This window comes from Astyanax mexicanus, chromosome 24, assembly GCF_023375975.1.
Source record: "Astyanax mexicanus isolate ESR-SI-001 chromosome 24, AstMex3_surface, whole genome shotgun sequence".
NCBI lineage: Eukaryota > Metazoa > Chordata > Actinopteri > Characiformes > Acestrorhamphidae > Astyanax > Astyanax mexicanus.
The window spans coordinates 30907696-30930169 of record NC_064431.1 but is presented as its reverse complement, the minus strand read 5'-3'; the positions used below and the strand labels follow the sequence as shown (position 1 = coordinate 30930169).

General features: G+C 38.4%; 1 protein-coding gene across 3 annotated transcripts in view; it reads right to left on the bottom strand.

Moving 5' to 3' along the window:
* Nucleotides 1-17268, bottom strand: part of LOC103030690 (voltage-dependent calcium channel subunit alpha-2/delta-2) — a 43081-nt gene extending 25813 nt beyond the window's left edge. Inside the window, exons 1-6 of one of the 3 annotated variants that reach the window (XM_007234443.4) lie at nucleotides 16797-17268; nucleotides 8493-8574; nucleotides 3006-3122; nucleotides 2630-2689; nucleotides 717-761; nucleotides 463-586 (exon numbers count right to left, since the gene is read on the bottom strand). In XM_007234443.4, the coding sequence (XP_007234505.3) occupies nucleotides 463-586; nucleotides 717-761; nucleotides 2630-2689; nucleotides 3006-3122; nucleotides 8493-8574; nucleotides 16797-16912 (544 nt within the window). In that variant the 5' untranslated portion in view covers nucleotides 16913-17268. Of the gene's footprint in view, nucleotides 1-462; nucleotides 587-716; nucleotides 762-2629; nucleotides 2690-3005; nucleotides 3123-8492; nucleotides 8575-8721; nucleotides 8978-16021; nucleotides 16246-16796 lie in introns of those variants that run through there. The other 2 variants (XM_049471745.1, XM_022682542.2) reach the window with 2 other exon arrangements.
* Between the last annotated feature and the right edge of the window lie 5206 nt (nucleotides 17269-22474).

Below are 22474 nucleotides of genomic sequence, written 5' to 3'. Positions count from 1 at the left end.
TGAATAACTGCAATGTATCACAATTCTCAGAAGAGGTTACAGTAGATCATATGGGTCATATCACCAGGTTCTGGCTGTTTACTGCCCACTTTTCCACCTGTAACAGTGCTGTACATGGCAACACAGAACGATAACTGTGTAGCACTGCCATCCTTTTCACATAAAGAGGCAGAGAAAACACACATATGCTAACTGGTTCTCTGGTTGTTTTGTCCATTTCAACTTATCAGATGTCATATGTCAAACATATGGATGCTGTAATATATTCATCATAATAAAATAATATTATATACCAATTAATACAATACTGCTGGAAAAAGAACAAGGAAACCGAGGTTTCAGGTCAGATTTGGGAACCTGTTTACTAACAAACAAATGCATTTAGATGCATTAGAGTTTGAAGGGAAATGATGGGTTGGTGTGCTCTGGTCTCAGGAGTAAAACAGAATCCTTTTTGCGTACCGCCTTTGTAGATGTCAGTGGGGATCTGAACTGCAGTGTAGGAGTAGTTCACGTTGTTCTTGAAGTTTGGGTCGTAAACAAACTCCAACTTCAGAGACATCTGAGCTTCAAACTCATCACCATCCTGCAGATACAACCAGTGTCAAATTGAGATCTATAGACACACACACACACACACTGCGGGAGGCTTTTGCAGGGAAATCGGCATCAATAAAAAGAATGAACAGATAAAATTATGTAAACAATAAACTCACATAATCCAGCTCAGCTTTAGAGTCATAGTACTCTATGTCCCACTCCTGTAAAATCACAAACCACACACACATTACAGCATACACTAAAAACAGACACACTATTATAATCACTACCAGGCAACATGAAAAACACTGATTATCTGATTCCACTGGCATCTATAATGGGATGAATTACGTTAGAGACCAAATGAACAGTCAGTTCTTCAAGTTGAGTTCTTTGAAATACCCACGCATTTATCTGTTACTCAGCTGTATATCCCCCATCAATAGTGATTCCACAACACCAGGAGGGTAAAGACTAGCACATGCCTCCTTCGATACATGTGAAGCCAATCACAGCATCTTTTTGAATTGCTGCTGATGCACCTTGGCCGAGTAGCATCACATCACACTCTGAGGAAAGCGCAGCAACTCTGTTTTGATACATCAGCTCACAGACGCAGCCTTGTGCTGATCAAAATCACCCTAGAACTAATGAGGGGAGAGAGCACCATCTACTGTACCCACAGAGAGCAAGGCCAGTTGTGCTCTCTCAGGGCTCTGGCAGCTGATGGAATGCTGCATAACTGAGATTTGTTCCAGCAATCTCACGATCATAGTGGCAGGTATTTAGACCACTAGACCACTCAGTGTTAAAGTACCATTGATACTAATGGAGGTCCTGCCCAACTAACAACTTACAGGACCCTAAAAGGATTTGCTGAAGAGATACCACAGGACACTTTCAAAGATCTTGTGTCCAGCAAAGCTGTTTGTGTGGCACAAAATTGACCTACCCAATATTAGGCAGATGGTTTTAATGTTATGGCTGATTAGTGCAAATATGCCTGTTTAATTGGATTTAATGCAGCACAATTTCAGTGTACAGTGGATGGATGATTCAACAGGCCCTGTCCTGTTCCTGAGTCCTATCAGAATAAATCCAGTCTAACATCTTAAATCAACTGGAAAAATGAGCTGCTACTGTCTGCACACCTTAAAGCCCTACAGCATGAAATCAACTCAACAGCCGTAACAGAGTGGACATCGCAACCACTGCTCAATGAGTCAGAGTATGAGTGTGTGTGTGTGTGAGTGTGTGTGTCTGTTAGGGAGAGCTGGAATGTGAGGAGTCCAGCCAACTGGTGGCATTCACTTTGTATTTCCTCTCTCTCTTTCGATCTCTCATTCTAACTCCCTCTGTCTTTCTCTCTCTGTGGGTAAAGCAGGTCAGATGATGAGGAGCACTGCTGATCTTCATCACACATCCACTACATCAAAGTACAAGCATCTGGGCAACGATACACTGGCATTCGTGCAGCTGGTGATGGTGAGACATTAATGTAAACCAGGCCACTTGCAGGGTGAACACTGGATCAGACCAGGCTCAGACTCCTACATGAAAAAACAAGCTAAACCAGGTATTTTTAATGCTTAACCATGCTAATCTAGTCATTCAGCATGATAAACCAGGATAAATCTGCCCTTCTATGGACTAAATGGGACTAGCTCAAGTTTTCTATGTGCTAAATGATGCTAAATCATGCCCAAACTATGATAATTCACATTCTCATCATGGTCAACAAATCTAAACCTGGTCTCCTAATGGTAATCTAACATGCTAACAAGGTCCTACATGCTGACCCCAGTTAACCAAGAGTTTTCATACACTAAACTATGCTAAAGAAAATCCAAACCTTCTACATGCTAAAGTAAGCTCAACAAGGCCATAAGAATGTTAAAACATGCACACTTTTTGCTTAATTAGGCTCTTTCAAATCTAGGCTAAATGGTGAACCAAGTGAAATGAGAATACACTATGCTCAGGGGGTTGCACAAAACCATGTTTGAGGAAATGTTTCACTTAAGTAATAAAATAATAAAATAATAATTATAATGAATGAAAAGTGACAGGATTGAAAAGGCTACCTAACCTTAATGCTGTCCTGCCACCGATGTGCTTTTTGTACCCTTTCTGCTTCACTTGCCAGTTTCTGTAAGAAAAAAATGTATTTACAATTATTACAACAAATTCTTTAGGTTGTTGAGGGTTTTATTCTTTATCAGTCTTCAGTATATGGAGTAGCACTGTTAACTCAGCACTATCAAGAGTTATTATAGCATGCACTGAATTTGGAAAAATGGTTATTCAATCATTAGATTGGCTGCTATCTCAACTGATATCCGTGCCACTGAGCTTCTTAGCAGTATTTTTCCTCAAGAGCATCGAGTTGGCACATTTTAAGGAGGAACATGACCTGATTTCAGCATCAATCAAACAGCATCACTAACACAGATCGCTTTACTCACTTCTAGGGCTCTCTTTTTCTTCGCCAGGAGCTTCTCGATGTCCGATGCCACCTTCTCCACTATCTCTCTGGGGTTGTTCCTGACGAGGCTGTACTGCCTCCGCTTCTCACTGTAAATCTAGAAGAGAGGTGAAAACAGGAAAGTTGTCATTTTCAGTATTTAATTACAGAATTTCTTCTTCATTTCTAACTCTAAACAACGAGTCCACGTTTACAGATAAATGTCAGAAACCACAAGTATATTGCACATGCTAAACCCAGGCCAACCCTAGTTAAACCAGGTTACAAAGCTTTATGACTAGCATATCTGCCAGTCAGTGAAATTAGACAAAATGAGTTATTATTAGTTAATAATTTCAATACTGTGGCCAAGCAGTCAAGGACTATTTTGTTATTTTGTGTGCTATTCTAAAAACACATCTGTATCTGTTTTTCCAAATAAACACTATATTTAAAATATAGTGAAGCTGATCATTTGCATCCACTTGAACACATGAGCAGGTGTTTTGCAGTTAAGCCGGAAACTAAGGCAGCTATGACTTTACTTTAGGTCAGAAAAGACCACATCTCAGAAAAAAGGCTGACATCGAACATGGCCAACAACATGGCCAACAATTTGAACTGGTAAACTGGTATTCTTGTTTGCAAAGGAAAAAAGACTGAATATGTTTGTCTGTAATTAAGTAAGGCTACAATTCTGGTTATTCATCATATGCAGAGTCTCTTTTACTAATTTTTAAATGCTCAAAAATATTTCAATATTGTTTCCATGACATATCATAAATATCTGCATGCTCCCTGACCGGATATGTCAGTAATTAAATGAGGCAGATCGTTCCTCGTATGCCTGTTTTACTGATTTTTAAATGCTCAAAAATATGTTCCTGTGACTCGGCTGACTTACTTAAAAAGGGGGACACTGAAACAGAATTGAAATATATGCAAATAGATTTACTGATTGCTAGATAGCCCACATTAGGGGTTAAAAAAATACTGAATAATCAAATCGTCAGACTGGACAAACTCAGGCAATTCGACGGACAAAATCCTGAGTTGGGCCCTAGTTAGTGGGTAGGGTTAGAGACCTTTTCTTGTGTGTCCTTTGAGCAATTAATTTACCACAAATGCCTGAAATAACAGTCAATTCAGTGAGCTCTAACATTTTAACATTCATTCAGCACAGATGTCCATTACCAAAGTGTCAGGTTACTGCAGTTGTAGGGGGTGCTTTCACCAAATCCCCTAGGACTCTTTTGTAATATATCACTCCACTGGTCAGCGACAACCCTGTGCCACACTCAGTGGATCTGTCCGAGGGGAGGGTCGGCCACATCACTCATGTGTACAAGGACACTTTGGTGATAAAAGACCAACCAAATTGACTGGTTGGGATTGAGGCAATGCAAAATCATTGATTCGCCAAAAACACCTTAATGATTTTAGATTAAGGCAACTCAACATCACAGGAGGAAGAAATTTGGATTCTGGTTGGGCCATCTCAATATACAGCACATCTAAATTTGCTGATGCCTAAAGATGATGGAATGATGGTATTAGAGCAAGACTTTATAGTTTGGGTTTGGGTTAAGACTTTGGTTTACAATTTACAGTTTAAAAAGAAGACTCAATTGAGAAAAGAAATTTCAGAATCAATACACTATTATTAACTAAGTATGTAATAAATGCCATTATTACATTTTAATTGTTCAACAGCGCAACACCAACAACTCCAGTCCCAATGTGTGAATATGAAGCTAGGCTCTGCCTGTTGGCTGGTGTGTGTTTCATCCTGTGGTGTTTCAGAGTTCTTTACTCCATCAGTGAAAGATCTGAGAGGCCAGTGCTTATGCAAGCAACTCCTTGGAGCGAGAACGGCTCATTAGTTCTGTAAAAACTAAAAAACAGAATCATTATACAGCCTCTCACAGGAAGAACCTCCAATATTTAGTGCTCAGATCAATACCACGTCCAACCGGGCATGACTCCTACACACAGCTTCACGCCATACACACACTCCTAACACACACTTCTAAAAGTGCATGCACACACAGTACCTCCATCTTCCATAACTACAGTTTATTTATAGCCCCGCGTGTAAATCAACAAGAAAACACATCCGCTCACGCTTTTTACTGCATCCACCAGAGAAGGGCATGCATTTACATTTCCTCATGTCTTCACTGTTGCTTTGGTCCCTGATTACAATACTGATACAATAAACTGTGTGTTTTATACTATCTGTCTCCCTATCCCCAACACACTGCTGTCCTTTACATTATTACCAACATAAACTGCCAAAAATGACCTGGAATAAATATCTCTTTATACTAATATACATTAAAATTAATGTTAGACAATGTTTTCAGATATAAATGACAGCAATCTTGTAATGACAGCAAAGACCTGGCCAAGACTTTTCCTTTGTGCTATTCTTTGTGATTTTCATGACATATGGCTTCATTACAGCCTCAAAAAGAAGCTGCAGTGGAGAGAAAAGGTCCAGAGGGAAAAAGAGAGAGAGAGATGAAAAGAGAGAGAGAGTCACTCAGGGACCTCAAGGCCTGAACACCCAGCTGGCAAAGAAACCCCACTCTCCCATCTGGAGCCTCAGTGTTCAACTCAGGGCAGAAATGAAATATTAGGGATATGCTTAGATAGGGTTAGAATAATTTACGTTGGCTTAGTTTTGTATGGACATTACCCAGTTCAAGAATTAAACCAAGATATAAACTAGACCGAATGTGTGTAATGTAGTATTGTACGAAAAGTAATGCACTGTAAACAAAATCTTCCGTAATAAAAAGGAAAACTTACTGCAGTTACTGAATAGTTTCATTACCTGGAAATGTTCTGTTAGTTTACAATTATTCTGTATAAATTCCGATAAATTTACTGATATTATCTAATAACAGAAGACCTTTTAGGTTTGAAAGTCTGTTACAAAAACAGAACATATAAAAATTCAATCCAATGCAATAAAAAATCCATTATTTTACAATCAGACCTATTACCCAAAATCTCTGACATTAATTAGGCAGACAAAAGCCTGAAAAGCTCAAAAGTTTAGCTTTTTTCACGGTTTATCTGAACTTTAGCTACTAATGTTACCATTAAAATTAGCTCGACAACTACATAGTTTAACTAATTTACCTAACTTTCCTACCCATATTTGTACAAGAGCTACTATAGTATATAGTAGGGGTGGGCAATGTTATATCGTATACAATATATTGTGACACAGAAATATCATGATAATAGGGATGTTCTGTCTTAAAAGTAGTCTATTATTTACTGTGAAGCTTTAGGTGTATTTATTGTATAATTGTTTTAGTTTGCAGTTTATATGCATGCACTAAATATTCTGCAATATTTTTTGCTGCATTATATTATTTTATGCTATATTATTTATTTTGCCACATTATGATTACACTGTTATACTGTTATAATATATTCCTGAAATTAATTAATTATTTTTCATTTTTCCTACATCGCCAAGTATATCGTTATCGCAAAAATACCCTGAAATATTGTGATATTATTTTAGAGCCATATGGCCCACCCCTAGTATATAGTAAAAAATAAAGAGCTCTAAGAGCCTCTTAAAAAGATCATGACATGAACAACACTCAGCTCTTTTAGTAGCTATCTATAAATTTAGAGATAAACCTAGAATTATCCTGAGATACAGTTAGATGGTAATAAGCTTGTAGTTAGGTGCAGAATGAATTTCCCTCTTGAGTTATGGTTAGAGTACAGCTAGCTAGTAGCTAATTTTAGATGGGGCTGCGAAAGAAATTAGTATTCAGTGAGCATGTGAGGAGAGGATAACGATGGTCGAGGCTGGTGGAAATTCTGCTAGTGTCAGAAAAGATCAGCCGTCACCTCATTTATTATCCCAGAGGATATATAGCCAGTGGTCACAACCTCTGAAGAATTAACAGAATAATACAGAGGTGCTGAGTTTATGAGACTGACTCCTCCAGAACTCACAGTATGCTTTTTAAATCCTTCTTGGCCTTTGTCCAAATGACTTTCTGGTCCAATATAATTGAGTATGGAAACCACTTTGTAACAGCAGAGTCGGTAGGGGCACTTATTTCACATACCCGACAGGAAAAAGCTTCTGCCCTAAAAAAGGTCACAGAAGATAAAAAAAACGGACCAGCGAATTTAATTAAATCCATTTACCCTGACAGCACTACAGCAATCATAGTGCATATCCTTGGTGGTACACTTTGTATTAATGTAATTAATTAAAGAAATAAATTAAACGGCTCGCTCAGTCTAAACAGGCTAACAGGGCCTGACATCAAGCCAGTGAAACCAACGTCACAAAACAGAACGTCAGCTGTGATTTGCCAGAAGTATCTGCCCAGCACTTTTACACAGTATCACTAAAGACAGCCTTTGGAAGCAATGGAACTGACTGTGTTACAGTTTTAAAATTATACCATAGTCAGTTCCATCTCAACCTTCAGCTCACTGTCAATTAGGCTTTAATTTCAGGCCATGTGATCGCAGGCCATTTGGACTTTTCTGATGTCGTTTATGGTAATTGTTCTGTCAGACCACCTATTTCCTCACTGACCCAGCCTTAACAACCATACAACATACAAAAGTATTGCACCAACAGAATATTGAGATACTTCTCTACATCAATATTTTCTTACACCACTGCATCTGACCATAAACCACGACTACAGACGCAGGAGCTGTTATTGTATGGCAGCCTCTCAGTCCATGGTAATAAAAACACACTGTAGACTGCAGACAGTCACACCACAGATCCAGCAGGTTTAAATTCACAGAAAGCATGTGCCTTGGGGATTCTAGGGTTGCTCCTGACCATCCAAACCTGGCCAGTGTTCAACCTCACTCACAAGATAACACCTCAGAACTTCATACAGGTGTGGACGTTCCATAGCCGTCCCTTGAGGTAACACTTTCTGATCAGTCTGGGATTGTCTGGAAATTACTGTGATGCTAAATATCATTAATTATGTGGTTAATTAGTATAATAATATTTATTAGTTACTTTTGTAAAATCATTTTAATACACATTTCACACACTGAGCATAAACATATGATACTGATCAGTGGATGATTATTGACTAGTGCTTTTATTAGTGTCAGACTGTGATGACCGGGCTATGGTAAAGAGCAGGGATGACTCACAGCTTGACATTTCAGCCTCCGAATAACACACAACAATATTTGGCAGAATGTTCTGGAAAGGCAGAACAGTTATTTTTACTGTTCTCTCTCTCTCTCTCTCTCTCTCTCACACACACACACACCAGAATACTCTGTGGAAAGCAGCATTATCTGCCAATCAAACAAACACACACACACACACACACATACCACACACACATTATTCAGTCAGAATACTCTATGGAAAATAGCAGTATCTGTCAATCAAACAGGCATGCACACACGCGCGCACACACACACACACACACACACACACAGACAAACACAGTCTTACCGCCTTTAGCTGCTGCGCTCCACTGATGTGCTGCAGGACTCTGTCAATCTCTTGCTCTATCCTCCGCGCCCAGTGCATTATCCTACACACACAAACACAGAGTGTCAGTTCAATGTTTTAATTATATATAGAAACATTTCCTGTAATTATTTTATTTAAGGGTCTTTAATTTGACATGTTGTATAATCAGACTGCTGCTGCTGAATTCAGCTGTTCCAAACAGACAGACCTGTGGATCCTCTTGGTTCTTTAGTTTCTTTAGGGTGTGTATTCTGTAGCTTTTTGCATTTTTCTGTTTCTCTATAGGACCAGGGTCTAACCTGTGATGAGCAGAGAACGCACTGTAAAACACACTGGGTTTAAATAATTCATAATGGAGACCACCTCTTCAGAGCAGGTTTTACTTTTTGACATGTGAATGTGAATCTGACAGTTGTCCTTCACATTGTGTCACAATTAAAGATAAACAATTCACAAAACACAGTAGACAATATAAACAGTTAAAAAGCTATATAAATATATTCTATTCTTCTCCTATAAAGTTGCTATTTTAGAGATATTTTATGAGAGTTTTTCTTGATGAACTGCTGGTTTGAATGTTATAATAAAAAGCTGAAAGGATGTGAGGGTCTCGGGCTGACTTTTGGTCCAGTTTTTAAGTACACTGATCAGCCATAACATTAAAACCAGCTTTATATTGTGTAGATCTCCCTTGTGCTGCCAAAACAGCTCTAGGCTGTCAAGGCATTAACTCCATAAGACTCCTGAAGGTGTCCTGTGGCATCTGGCATATTGACTAACCAAGTTTTGACATGGGGTCACTATGACTTGTGCAAAGGAAGGTTTGCTGAAATGCTGGGGTTTGAAGTTGAGAACCTTGTGTCTCAACTCACTCATTCGCTTTATTGCAACACTGACTGAATAGATATAATTCTGGCTTGAGCAATGAAGTTGTTCATTAGTGCAGCAATGTGCACTAGTAGGCACAAGGTACAGGATGGTGTTTTTTGCTTTGTCTGTGATTACAAGCATGCTATCAGGCAGATACCAGTGGTAGTGCCAGTGGTATAAATAAATGCTGCGACTAATCAGAGTGTATAATAAATATGTTTCTTTATTTCAGTCACAAATTGGTCAATGCAAATTTTCATTTTCAAAGTGCAAAATTTCATCTGTCTAGTTCTGATTATTAGTATTAAACATCTTTCCCTGCTTAGCAGTTAATTACAGTTTATGTAAATGAAGACAATTTATTCTTTTCTCAGAGAGAGAGAGAGAAAGACTACAAGAGAGATTTGGAGAGAATGGGGGATAGAAGCACTTATTATAGCCACAGCTGACAGCCAGCGAGACACAAAAAACATGAGGAACGCACTCCGACTGTGTAACACACACCAGCAATTATCTGCCTCCACTAACAAAACCACACTCAGCACAGAAGAGCTGCATCTCAAAACTCTCCAACACCAAACAGGCCACACACTCAGCACACAGCAGTAAATCCATGTACTGAAGATGTGGTACACTCCGTAAGTATTTGGACAGTGGGTATGCTTGCATTGTTTTGGCTCTGTTTTCTGTACACTGGATCTGAATGCAAAAAAGAAACACTCTGGGAAAGCTTTACACGTGCATTTGCTGACAAGCTGAGAGATAGATATGCAGTACTGAGAGGGTGCAGTAATATTATTATAATAAAAATAATATTATCTGGTTTTACACTAATATGACAAGAGATATTGTGCAGCTCCGACAAGTCTGATAGTGCCATAGTGCAGTAGAATTGTTCCGGCCCAGAGTGGTTATAGGCAGTATGACATTTTAAGGTAAAAGGCTAAATAGTATTGCATTACACTGAAACGCCAAAAGTCATGAAATAGCAGTAAGTAAATCAATTGTGTGTTTTGACACCCAAATCTGTATAAGTTTCTAGGTGTTATATTGTGAGTGAGGCTGAACACTGGCCAGTGTGCTCATGGCAATGTAATGCAAATTATGGGAGCTAAAATGATGCCTGTCAGTGAGTGCCATAGTGGGTGCTCAGTTAATTTAATATGACCAAAACAAGACAGATCAAATAGTTCTATATATTTAATTCTATTTTCTGTATAGAATCTATTGCCTTGCATTACGTTTAGCGCATCGTCAACATGTGTTGGTTAACATCAAATGCTCAAACAAATTTATTCTAGTATAGTAATTGTTGTTGTAGTGTTTTCTACTATTGACAGGCTGTAATAGTATTTATAGATGCAGTTAGACTAATCAATTATCACAGAACCTTTGACATTTGCCAAGCATGATGAAGTACACTCTAATAGTGATATAATATGTACACACAACTGATCAATACCACTGCAGCCAACTTTTAATCAGTAACCATATAACATAATCAATACTGCCGCCCTCTAAGGGCGTAAATATGACAGAAATATATAATAGTTTATGCTGTATGTCCAATTTTCCAGAAATAAAATATATAAACAGTGAAACAAAAGAAAATATCACAAAACGTAAATAAATGAGAACACACCATGACAGAGAGGTGATTGTAAATGCATGTACAGGACAGGGTGCTGGGTGGTGAAGGCTGGGTCAAGAGGCAAAAAAAAGACAGAGACAGAGAGAGACAGAAACAGGCTACCCGGAGAGACAGCTTTATAGCTGGAGAGAATATCTATAAACACACCATCTCATCTGTGATAACAGACAAACAAGAGATAAATATAACATTTCTGACGTAAGAAAAGCCTTCTTCTAAACGAGAAGCAAAAAACATTTGTCATTTTTGTGTTTAAACGTAACACGCATCAATGGGGAAGCAGAGTATAGTCTTTTAATATGACTAACCGGATACCCCTCTTGAGCTTACATCACTCAGCCCTGTAAAGTGAGTATTATAATACTCCAGTGCAAACAAACACTTCTACAACACAAAACAACAAACAGTACAGGTCCCATTTAACCACCACCAGTACAACAGTAACAGTCAGAAAGCCTAAGAAATTACCTCCAAATTGAGTCTTTAGCCCGTTTTAGGTTGTGTTTCCACTTTGAGCTACACTGTGCACTCAAATTCAATCTTTTATTCAATCGTTTAACAGCTGCTGCATTTTAACTGTTTTGCCATGGTCTTGCCATATTGTAGATGGTTCTTTATAGAACCTATACAAAAGTTTCAACTCAATACTACTATTTATATGATACAAAGATTGTTTTGATAAGTAAGTACTGAACGGGAAGTGGAAATAATGGCCTCCAGGAGAGCACAAGAAAAACACATAATACATAATTTATTACAGTGTAGTAAGTACTATATTTGGTATTAATGTTATGTGTCTTTCTATGTACATTAGTGTTTTCAAATGCTGCCCTAATAGGCAGCTTAGAAAAAAACTAATTTTCTCTTGTGTCTCATAGCACTGCATATAAACACAGACCAACCCAGCAAAACTGTAGCCACTGACTGCATTTAGCAGTATAGAATAGTGCTGTTTTTTTTCCACGCCCATCGAAATGTTGCAGACACCATCTCCTCAGAGAGGCCGATTTATGATTTCACTGGAGTGAGCGAAGCTATAAAAAATTGAAGGTCCGCTGGGCCTCACTAGCCCTGTTTCAGCAGAGACACGTTGCTAAGTAGAGCGATCTGACCACCAGTAAAAATGGCGTAGAGAGCTGGTTTGTTTGTAGAAGACTGAACAAGGTTTAAATTAGCTTAATGATGAAACAGTGCCTGTCAGAAACCGTTTCACAGAAGCTACATGTGATAAACAGGGTTGTAGGGGTTCTTTAACAAAGACAACGGTTCTGAACAGAATTATGACAACTCAAAGAAACACGCAGATGCATAAAATGGGATGAAGGGCTTTTACAGCGTTTTCATTACCCTATTTTAGTACTATATTCAATCCTTTTTCCTAGAGCATATAATTACAAGAATTACTAGATTTCATCCAAACTGAGCCATAAAAAGATTAGACTAAAAATCACTAGCTCTTTTCATACCACACGCCATGTGCAAATTTTGGAATCCAAAAAAATCTGGAATAATAAAAGCCATGTGTGGGGTAAAACTGTAAAATCTGTATTTTACAATTCAGAACTAGCATGGATCTTTTAGCCTAATTCTGTCCCACAGAGCATATCTGCCATACTTAGATAAGGAGGGCAATCTAGACAATGTCTATCAACTGTCTCATGTGATTTTAGGGAATTAATTAATTTCATTAAAACTAATTTGTTAAAGGAAGTAACCCTCAAATGACCACTGAGGGCATGTTCCTGAAGATATTATACAGACTAATTTTGAGGCTAATTAAGATAAATTAACTGATCATCACTTTTTGAGTAGGAGATTACGTCTAGAGGATAAATCCCTATGAGCAGTAACACTAATTTAGATACTGAGTAGATTTTTTATGTCTAAAACTGTATAGTCCAGTGTTACTTTCAACCTAATAAACTTAGCTAGTTTAGCTAATGTAATAAATTATGTGGATATCCAACTGTTTTATCACATATCAAAATGTTTGTCTGCACCATGCATTGAAAGATTTAAATCAGTGTTTCTGTTGCTTTATCCTAACTGCTTATTGGTAGAGTAAAATGTTCCATTACTATTCTTGCAAAATATATGTATTATATATACCACTCAAACCACATTTAAAAGTGTTAAAGTCCATTTTCTTACTGTTATTCAGATTCTGTACAGAACACTCAGGGCTGTGGTTTTCTCAGAGCATGTCCTACTCTTCTTCATCCTCCCTCTGGGTCGACACACTTACATATTCACACACACACACACATAATAACAGCATGTAGCAGTGAGCTCTACACCACTTCTCCATTCTCACCTGACATCCACACCACAGGGCGAGAGACAGAGAGATGAACAGAAAAAGGGCAAGCAGGGGAGGATGGGAGCCCAGATGGATGAAAAACATAAGTGAGAAGGTATAGAGGGATGGAAACAATGAAGGAGGTGTAGAGAAAGAAAAGACTGGGGGCAAGTGTGAGAAGAGAAAGAAAAGAACAGGGAATAGGGAGGAGGTAGACAGTGAGGGGAAGAAAAAAGAGAGGATGGGAGGAGGAGAGAGAGAGAGAAAATGCCCTGACTGGTGCAGTATTAATTCTTTATTGGACGAGTTAGTGCTTGTTGCCGTGGCGATTCTGCTTGATTTCACTTGCAGTAAGGATCTGAGCCTTATTGGAGACAGAGAGAAAGAGGGAGAGGAGAGAGAGGTACATAGATAGATAGAGATGGATGGATGGATGGATGGATGGATGGATGGATGGATAGATAGATAGATAGATAGATAGATAGATAGATAGATAGATAGATAGATAGATAGATAGATAGATAGATAGATAGATAGATAGATAGCGAGTGTTTGTGTGTTGTGCTGCTTCTCCTCAAACATCTATGCTATTCATCATTCCTAAACAAGCTCTGGTTCCTCCTGTCCTATAGAACTGCCCTGTGATTGGCCAATGCCTTCCTCCTCCTAGCAAATCATGCTGTGATTGGATTGTATTGCTGCCCCAGAGTCCCCCCTTACATCTGCTTTCTCTCTCACTTCTCCTTCCCCAGGAAGGCAGAGTACTCTCCCTCTCTCTACCTACACACACACACACACACACACACTTACTAGGGTCCAGCTGTACTCATGACTGTATATTTTTAGGGAAGGACTGTCCCTCAGGAGTGTGTGCAGTTATACACTGGGGATTAATGCTCCTGCTAGCATGGCTGATGGTGACCAGAGCATTGGATACACCAGAATAAGTAGTAACCCTGTACAATTGATTTCGAACTGTAATGCTAACCAAAAAATAAGAACAATGCTACAGATTATCTAACGAGAACATTCAACATAACAGTGCTACAAATAACTAAAAATTGAGCTAACAATATAGTAGAACAATGCTAATTTGTACCCAATGAAGAAGATTGGACAATACAACGTTAACAAAACACAGCTTAAAGCTGAGAAAAAAAAATCATTCTTTGTGGCAATGACTTTTACACAAAAGTTGGAAATATTTTCTATATGAGGTTGATGCTTTTTTGCCGTCCACAACTGTACAGAGTGGTTTTTAAGTTACCGTAGCACTTCTGTCAGCTCCAACCAGTCTCTTTCTTCAACAAGGAATTTCTGCCTAAAGAACTGATGCTTTCTGGATGATTGCTCTCAAACCATTAAAGGTTAAAATTCATTGTTATGCTCTACTTGCATAAAGGAAATGAAATAAAGTGCAATACTGAGTCAAATGGTATAAATGGTATAGAAGTCTTTCAGTCATTTAACATAGACTTTCCACACTGGAGTATTTTGGTAGTTCCCTATTCATAGAGATTAGAGCAGTGGGTGCAGGCTTATCCATAAAGGGCCGGTGTGGCTGCAGGTTTTTATTCCAATCAAGCAAAGGCACACCCTATACAACTAACCAGTTGTTTATAAGCTGAGACAAGCTAATTGAACAAGTAAGATCCTAGTTGTTTAGAATCAAAATATGTAACCACTTTACGGAAACGACTGGTGACCACTGGAGTATGGTCTTGTGTGCATGGAAATTACTGCAAAAGACAGTTGTCGAGTGAAAAAAAAAAGGATATGATCTTTGAGTAAACTAAAAAAGATAGTGGTTGAGTGAGCAGACAGACTAATAGACATAGTCCCTCCCTAACATAGTGGATTGGACCAAAACGGTGGGCAGGTCAAAAGTGATAGCTAATCTTTGAGAAAATATAAATGAGCCAAGCACTAACATCAGTGATGTCTAATCTATCTATCTAAAATGACCTCACTGGAAAGGTCAGGACATCATACAACATGTCTTAACATCTAGATGCATACTCTGTTAGATAACTAACAAATCGAGTGAGTTCTATTAGTGTGAGAGTCCATCTGGGTTTCCTACCACAGTACAAAGACCTGCCTTTCAGGTGAATTGGAGATGTTTGAAATCTCCCCTAGGTGTGAGTGTGTCTGTCTGTCTGCCTGCAATAAACTGGCGGCTTGACCAGGTCTTGCCTTTTGCCCAGTGGCTGCTGGGATTGGCCCGGCTCTCCTGTGACCCGAAATGGATTAAGAAGGTTGGATGATAAATGAATAAACTAATCAATCAATCAATCAAAACAAATCAAGACTGCAGTTTGTTTACATGTGTGGTTAAAAGTTTTTTCTGCATGTGTTTCAGCAACTTTAGCTGAACATCACTTATCAACAGGTAAGCAGAGCAAGCTAATTACTCATACCTCAGTTTCTGAGAGAAAATTCACATAAACCACATTTTTGAACTGTTGTTGTGCAGTAACATCCTTCATAATACTTGTATGTGTCACAATTATGCAAACACATATCAAAAATAAAATATATTCAAAAGGAATGAGTACCATATAGCACTGGATTTATTACACAAAACTCAAAACTATTGTTGTTGATTTTGTTGTTTTGTAACTAGTTAACATTAGGTTAGCTAGGTTATGTTGTGCTCACAGTGCTAACAGTAAGTGCCATACTTACCATACCTACACACACACATACTTTTTCACGCTTTCCAGTTCTCCTGTCTTCATTTTCACAGTATTTTTCTACACATTTCACTATGTTCGGAACGAGTGGTGGATTTAAGACAAAGCCTGTAAACTGGCTGCCTCCATTACTAAGCTTCACCAGAGGAATGCAGGCTATTACCGTTACTGCAGCGGGAGCGATGTGTGCTTTTTTTTCTACCCGTATTCGAAAGAACCCGCCTCCTGCGCTACAATTGGTTGGTTTTGTCCCGCCTTCTGCGCAGCGATTGGCTAATTACTCATTAGCGTCTTGGTTCGCAGAGCGGAGGGGGCGTGGCACTACAACTCATTTAAAGCGCGAGAGGAGGAGCCGGCCTGAAAACGGGCGGGATAAGAAAAAAAAATCGCGCAGCCAGAAAGAGCTGTCAAATAAAACAGCTCAGTTTGCCATATAGCGACTTCCCACACGGAGGAAAAAAACGACAGCTGGATTGCGTAACAGCTGCGAAAACCGGTGGCTGACAGATTAACTTTCCCGTTCAGCCCCGGAAAGTGACCGGTGACCGACTACAGCAACTGGTAGCGCGTAAAATAGCCCAAAAGAACGAAACTGAGGCGCGATGCTAACATGCTAACTCAAATTTATAAAATGTATAACCGTTTTTAACGGTAACTCCATCCAAATGCTCCGCGCTCTGAAATTTGGCGCGCAGCCTTGATTCAAATGCAAACAGCGTTTAACGGTTAACGGGTTCCCAGGCGTGTAGTGGGGTGCCAATACTTACGTGTAATGCTGCGGAAAGGTGAGGCTTTCCACTCCGGTCCACGGCACGATAAAGATCAGCACAATCTGGAGGGAAACCAAGCAGACGACGCTGCAGGAGCGAGTCCGTATCGCCATGTTCCATTAAAACCGATCAAAACGAGGTCCACAAAATGGCTCGAAATGTTACAGAAGAAGAGGAATATCCAGATATCTGTGGCGCCGGGGCGTGGAGACCGTAGAGATAATCTCCGTTTGGGTAGTAGGGGGCGCAGAAAAGCTGGTGATGCCCGTAAGGGGGGCTTTTGTGGTGGTGATGCTGCGTGTGTGAGGAGACTAGTGATGGAGAGTTCGGTTCAGTACAGCGAACCGATTCTTTCCACCGGTTTGCCTAGACGGAGCGAGCGTTCGATGCAACGAACGAGTCACCGATTCCCAAAATTGAGGCAGATTGATTAGATTCGCCATCGTGTACAGTAACATTTCCCAATCGACTCCACACTGATTAATCAGCTTCATTCTGTCTATTTATCTACCTAGAGGTGTGGACCAGTGAAGCTTATTGTTATCTTTTTTAAACTGACTTAAAAGAGTACAAAGCTCGTCTCTGAGGCTGTAGCTTATATTGAGATACAAAAGAGTACCTTTCAGTGAAATATCTTTTTTATACTAGTAAAAATTATAAAGACTGTAAATATTATCATCAACTGAAAATGTGTCAAGAACGTCTTTCAAATTAAAAATGTACTAGTGCATCTAAAAAAAATAGAATATCGTCCTGTTGGAAAATGAAATCCGCATCTTCATAAAAGTGGACAGCAGATGACATTGTTTATTAGTTCAGTGATACAGAATACCGAATATATCTTTTGGCTGGTTAAATGGTAACTACAAATCTTTACTTCCTGCTGATAATAAAAAAAAAGATGGATTTTGTCACTTATAAAACATTGATTTTTGATGACATCACTGTGCACTAAAGGGTGTGGCTGAATAATATTATTTTGTGATTTAGGGTTAGTTTTGCAGACAGTGGTTGAGCCTAGTTGTATCTTATAATTTCCTTTTAATGTAAAAAAAAATATACTCTGGCTTAATGTCTGTCTGGGAAACCAATCCTAAATGTCCAAATGTATGTAGCTGTGGAGCAGTGTTTTTTTGGAATGGTGAGACTCCGTCCAATACTTTTTCGGATGAGTTAAGCAGTTGAGGATGAGGTGTGGTAATCATCCAACACCCTTACCTCACTAATGCATTTGTACCAAAATGCTATCAAATTATCACAGCAATGCTCCAACATTTAGTGTAAATGATTTCTGGAACAGTAGAGACAGGTGCTCCAACAAAAACAGGATACATCATTTTAACACCCCAGATTTTGAAACAAAAGAATAATGAATGGACAGGTTTCCTGTTCTTTTGTCCGTATAGTGTAGATATGCTCCCAGCTATTTCCATGGTTACAGTACATACATGTCCATGGTTACACAACGCCTCCTACTCACTAAATCTAATTTTATTTGCTATTCCATAAAGCCTGTTTTCCTTCAGTGTAGATCAGTAATATGCCATGTACAATGTGGTATCAGGTAAGAATTTATACAGAATAAATAAAACATTGTACATTGGAACCATTTCTCCATCTGCAGGACCATTCTGTTCATTACAAGGTATAGCTAAGTTGAACTGACAGGCCACTTGATCGTTTATCATGTGTCTATCCAGAGGAAAAAATTACTTTGCCTCTGTTCCTTTATACTGTGCTGTGCTGACCAATTGCATTTGGTCTATGCTTTACAGACTATCCTTGCAAAATTGACAACATGGCAAAGAAAATTGGCTTTTTTTGTATAGAACAGAATGGAATAGTGTCAATGTTTTCTTTAGTTGTTGTTTTACAGTGATAACACTGATAGGAGGTAGGAAGACTCTCATGGAGTCAGTCTGAATGCCAGCAAGTCATCTTCATTCCCTCTATTCCTGAAGGACAATTCGTGCAAAACCTATCCATGAGTGAAATTGTGTGGGATTCTATTGGACGCGCTATTAACACTCCACCACTTCTATAAAATCTGCAGGAACTGTGTGAGAATATTTAAACTGTATGGGATGGATTATCACAGGACTCTATTAGGAACCTCTACAACTCCATGCTGAGATGTCTGATATGTTGCATTACATGTAAAACATGCATTTCACACAACTTTTGTTTGAGTAGTTCAGTAAATATGACAAATAATTCTTATATCAATCTAAATGTGTAATAATTAATTGTTCCTGGTATCCTTTATTTTCCTTCAGCGTAGTATTCCAAGCTGACAGTATAATCCAATGAATATAAATTCCTGGCAGCATAATTGTATAATACTGCACTGTATTTCAAAAAGACATGATCCTGCTCCGACACACCTGAGTCAACTCGTCAGCTTGTTGTTAAGCCCTCTGTGATTTGACTCAGGTGTGTTAGAGTAGAGTGTGGTGCCCCACATTACACCTGTTAGTCTGCCAGCTGCAGGGTGTATAGGGGCACTATAGTTTTCTCAGATAAACACTCTCAAACATAAGGAAATTTATACATTATTGGAAGGTTTTAGATCATAAATGTAAGGTGCCATTCTTCGCTGTAAGCTACTGATATTGTTATCTGTATATTCCTATGCTTAAGGTCTATCTTTCTTTTTTAAATGTTTTCTAATTCTTTCCTAGTTTCTCCCAATTTAGCTACGCCAAATGTATATCCACCATTACTGGTGACTCCACAACACAAGGAGGCACATGCCTCTTCCAAAACATGAAGAGTAGCCAGCACGCTCGGAGGAAAGCGCAGCAACTCTTTTCTGAAACATCAGCTCACAGATGCCTTGCGCTGATCGACATCACCCTAGGAGTGATGAGGGAAAAGAGCGCACTCTACCCACCCAGAGAGAGCAAGGCTTATTGTGCTCTCTCAGGGCTCTGGCAACTGATGGCAAGCTCTGTGCCTCATTTAAGGTCTACCATAAAAAAAACACATTGTCCAGTCTAGGTCAGTGAAGGCGTACATGCTGTTGGGTTGACAGAAATGTGTGGATGGATATTTTCACCAAAAATGTATTTTGATTTAGAATTAACAGTGTCAAATCTGATTTTCAACAAAGTATTTCTTTAAAATTACCAACAGAGCAATAACCAACAGTGTGTGTGTGTGTAAGAGACACAGAGAGAGAGCAGCAAGCTGTAATCCAACTGCCAAGGCCTGAACTGCACAGCCTAATTACTGATACACACTGAACATGCTGTGCACTGCAGGAGGGACACATACACACACACACGTCTGTTTAAATGCATTGGCCTGTTCTTTTTCTTCCGTATTCTCTCACACACACACTGCTGTTTGTAATTGTTGCGGATGTTGCTGAGCTGTGTCAATGTGTGTTTCTGCAGCAGTGTGTGTTTGTGCATGGCTACAGGCTGTAATCGTCTCCAAACGGAAACGTAACGCACATCAACCCCATGGGGCACAACAAAGAGTCATTAAAAGGACGTTCAAGCATTTCTTACCTCAATTACTGTCTGTCTAATCGGACACAGTGGAGAACCAGGACTGGTAGTATCTAGCTTGTCAGCAACATCGATAGACGTTATCTTATAGAAGGTGTGTTGTAGGTTGTGATATTAGGGAAGGGAAAATACATCACGAAAACATCTAATGCTAACATCACTTTTACAAAGAAAAGTGACAACAGCTCAGCTTAGGTGGACATTGCATTGGTGTCTGCTAAACTTCATAATGATAATATGCAATGAGTGTGTTTACACGCATTCAATACTCTAATGACTACAAAATCCAGCGCTATTCAGCAATCCAAAAGATCAATATGATTGTGACTGTAATTGGAGTGTGCATATAAACACACTCATTGACAACTTGCTGGTGTTAAGTAACCAATGCTAGAGCTTGAGGTCAACCCAGTGTTGTTTTTAAAGTATACATGATTCCAAAAAAAAAAAAACCTAAAGGTCACTGTATCTTTAATTAGTATGCCTTTTTTAATTCTTGTATTTTAATCACAAAATATAAATTCAGATGCTTTAATGGAATTATGCAACTTTGTACAGCATACAGTTTTATTAGTATTACTTTGTACTTGTGGTTTGTGTTCTGGTTTTGTCATCTTTGTCTATTCTGTCTTTTAGTGTATATTTTTTAAATCTATTACTTCTTTAAAAAGTAAAAAAAATGTTCTTATTATTACCCTTAACTAAAAAATATAATATTTTTTAAAAATGGTGAAGATCCTAAAGGGTTAACAACAATCTGTGTGCTTAAAGTAACACAGTGGTTGCAAGAATGTTGCATTGCTAAATGGCATTTTTTGTAAAGACTCAAAGAAATGCCATAAATCACATCAAATATGAGCAAATCTGCAAAATTTTTATTTTTTAAACCCTCAGTCCTTGTCTCTTAATCCTATTTTCCTCAGTCTATTCTCTCTCTATTTCTCGTTCTCTTGCTCTCTCTCTCCTTGTATTCTCTACAGGTTTTAATTTTTCTCTCTGCGGGAGTTTCCCAGTGGTAATGAACCTGACCTTACAGCTCCAACTCCAGCAGAGAGAGACCAAGAAAGAAAGAGAGAGGGTGAGACAGAAGAGTAAAAGAAAAAAAGATGAGAGGAAGAGAAGGTATAGAGAGGTAAATAACATCAAGAACTTAAAACATTACTCTGTGAAAGGCTGTCTTATCTAGCTTATCTATTGCTATGGGTTACCACAAATCATTACTGCCCAATGAAAAAAAAACAGGTATCTCGGTTTTTGTTCATTTTTAGTTTACTATATAGTATGAACACACAAACTGTCCCTTATACTTTGCCAAAATGTATTGATGAATGGACCAAAATAAATTTTACAAAATTACCTGAAATAAACTCTTTTTACACTGACTTTCGTCTATCTCCTGTAAATGTACTGGTTTGGAGATACATGTTTTTTATTGGACAGCAACAATATGTAACCATATACTACCTTTAAGTCTATTTGAGCTTACTGAACACATCCACACATGCTGTAAGAAGATTGTGTGATGATTAAGAGATTTTCACTATGCTAATTAGTAAGCTTCCATTAATTTTAAAATTAAATGTAAAATTAAAGAGGCTACTTCAGACACTAATAATTAGACTATTAACGACTGTAGTGTTTTGGAGTATTTGGGGGTATGAGAGAAATTGTCTTCAAAACTGGCCACATCACTCCTAACATGTATTGGCCAATCAACTACATCTACAGATTTGTCAAATCCTCCCTTTAAAGTGCCAATATCCACCCAGTATACTGCAATGTGGTTGAAATAATGTACGTTTCAATGTTGAATAAATGCTGAAATTAAGTTTAATATTAACAAAATACTTTAGAATTGTAAAAGTCCATGTAAAAGTTTCTGTGCATTTTATAATATATTAATCATAAGACTATTTTACATATCTAAATTTATGTGCTAAAAATACATAGAAAAGTAAGACGTTAAAACAACTTCACAATATTAATATGGATTCGTCTGAAATGGATAGTAGACGCCCTGAGGGTTGGGCAAGATTTCAATATTTTTTTTTGTAGTGGTGATTAATACTGGGACATGCTTGCCCCCTACAGGCCACACATTGCTTTATTAACCAGTCAGATCTGTTTTGGCAGCACAGGTGGAACCTACACAATATTAGG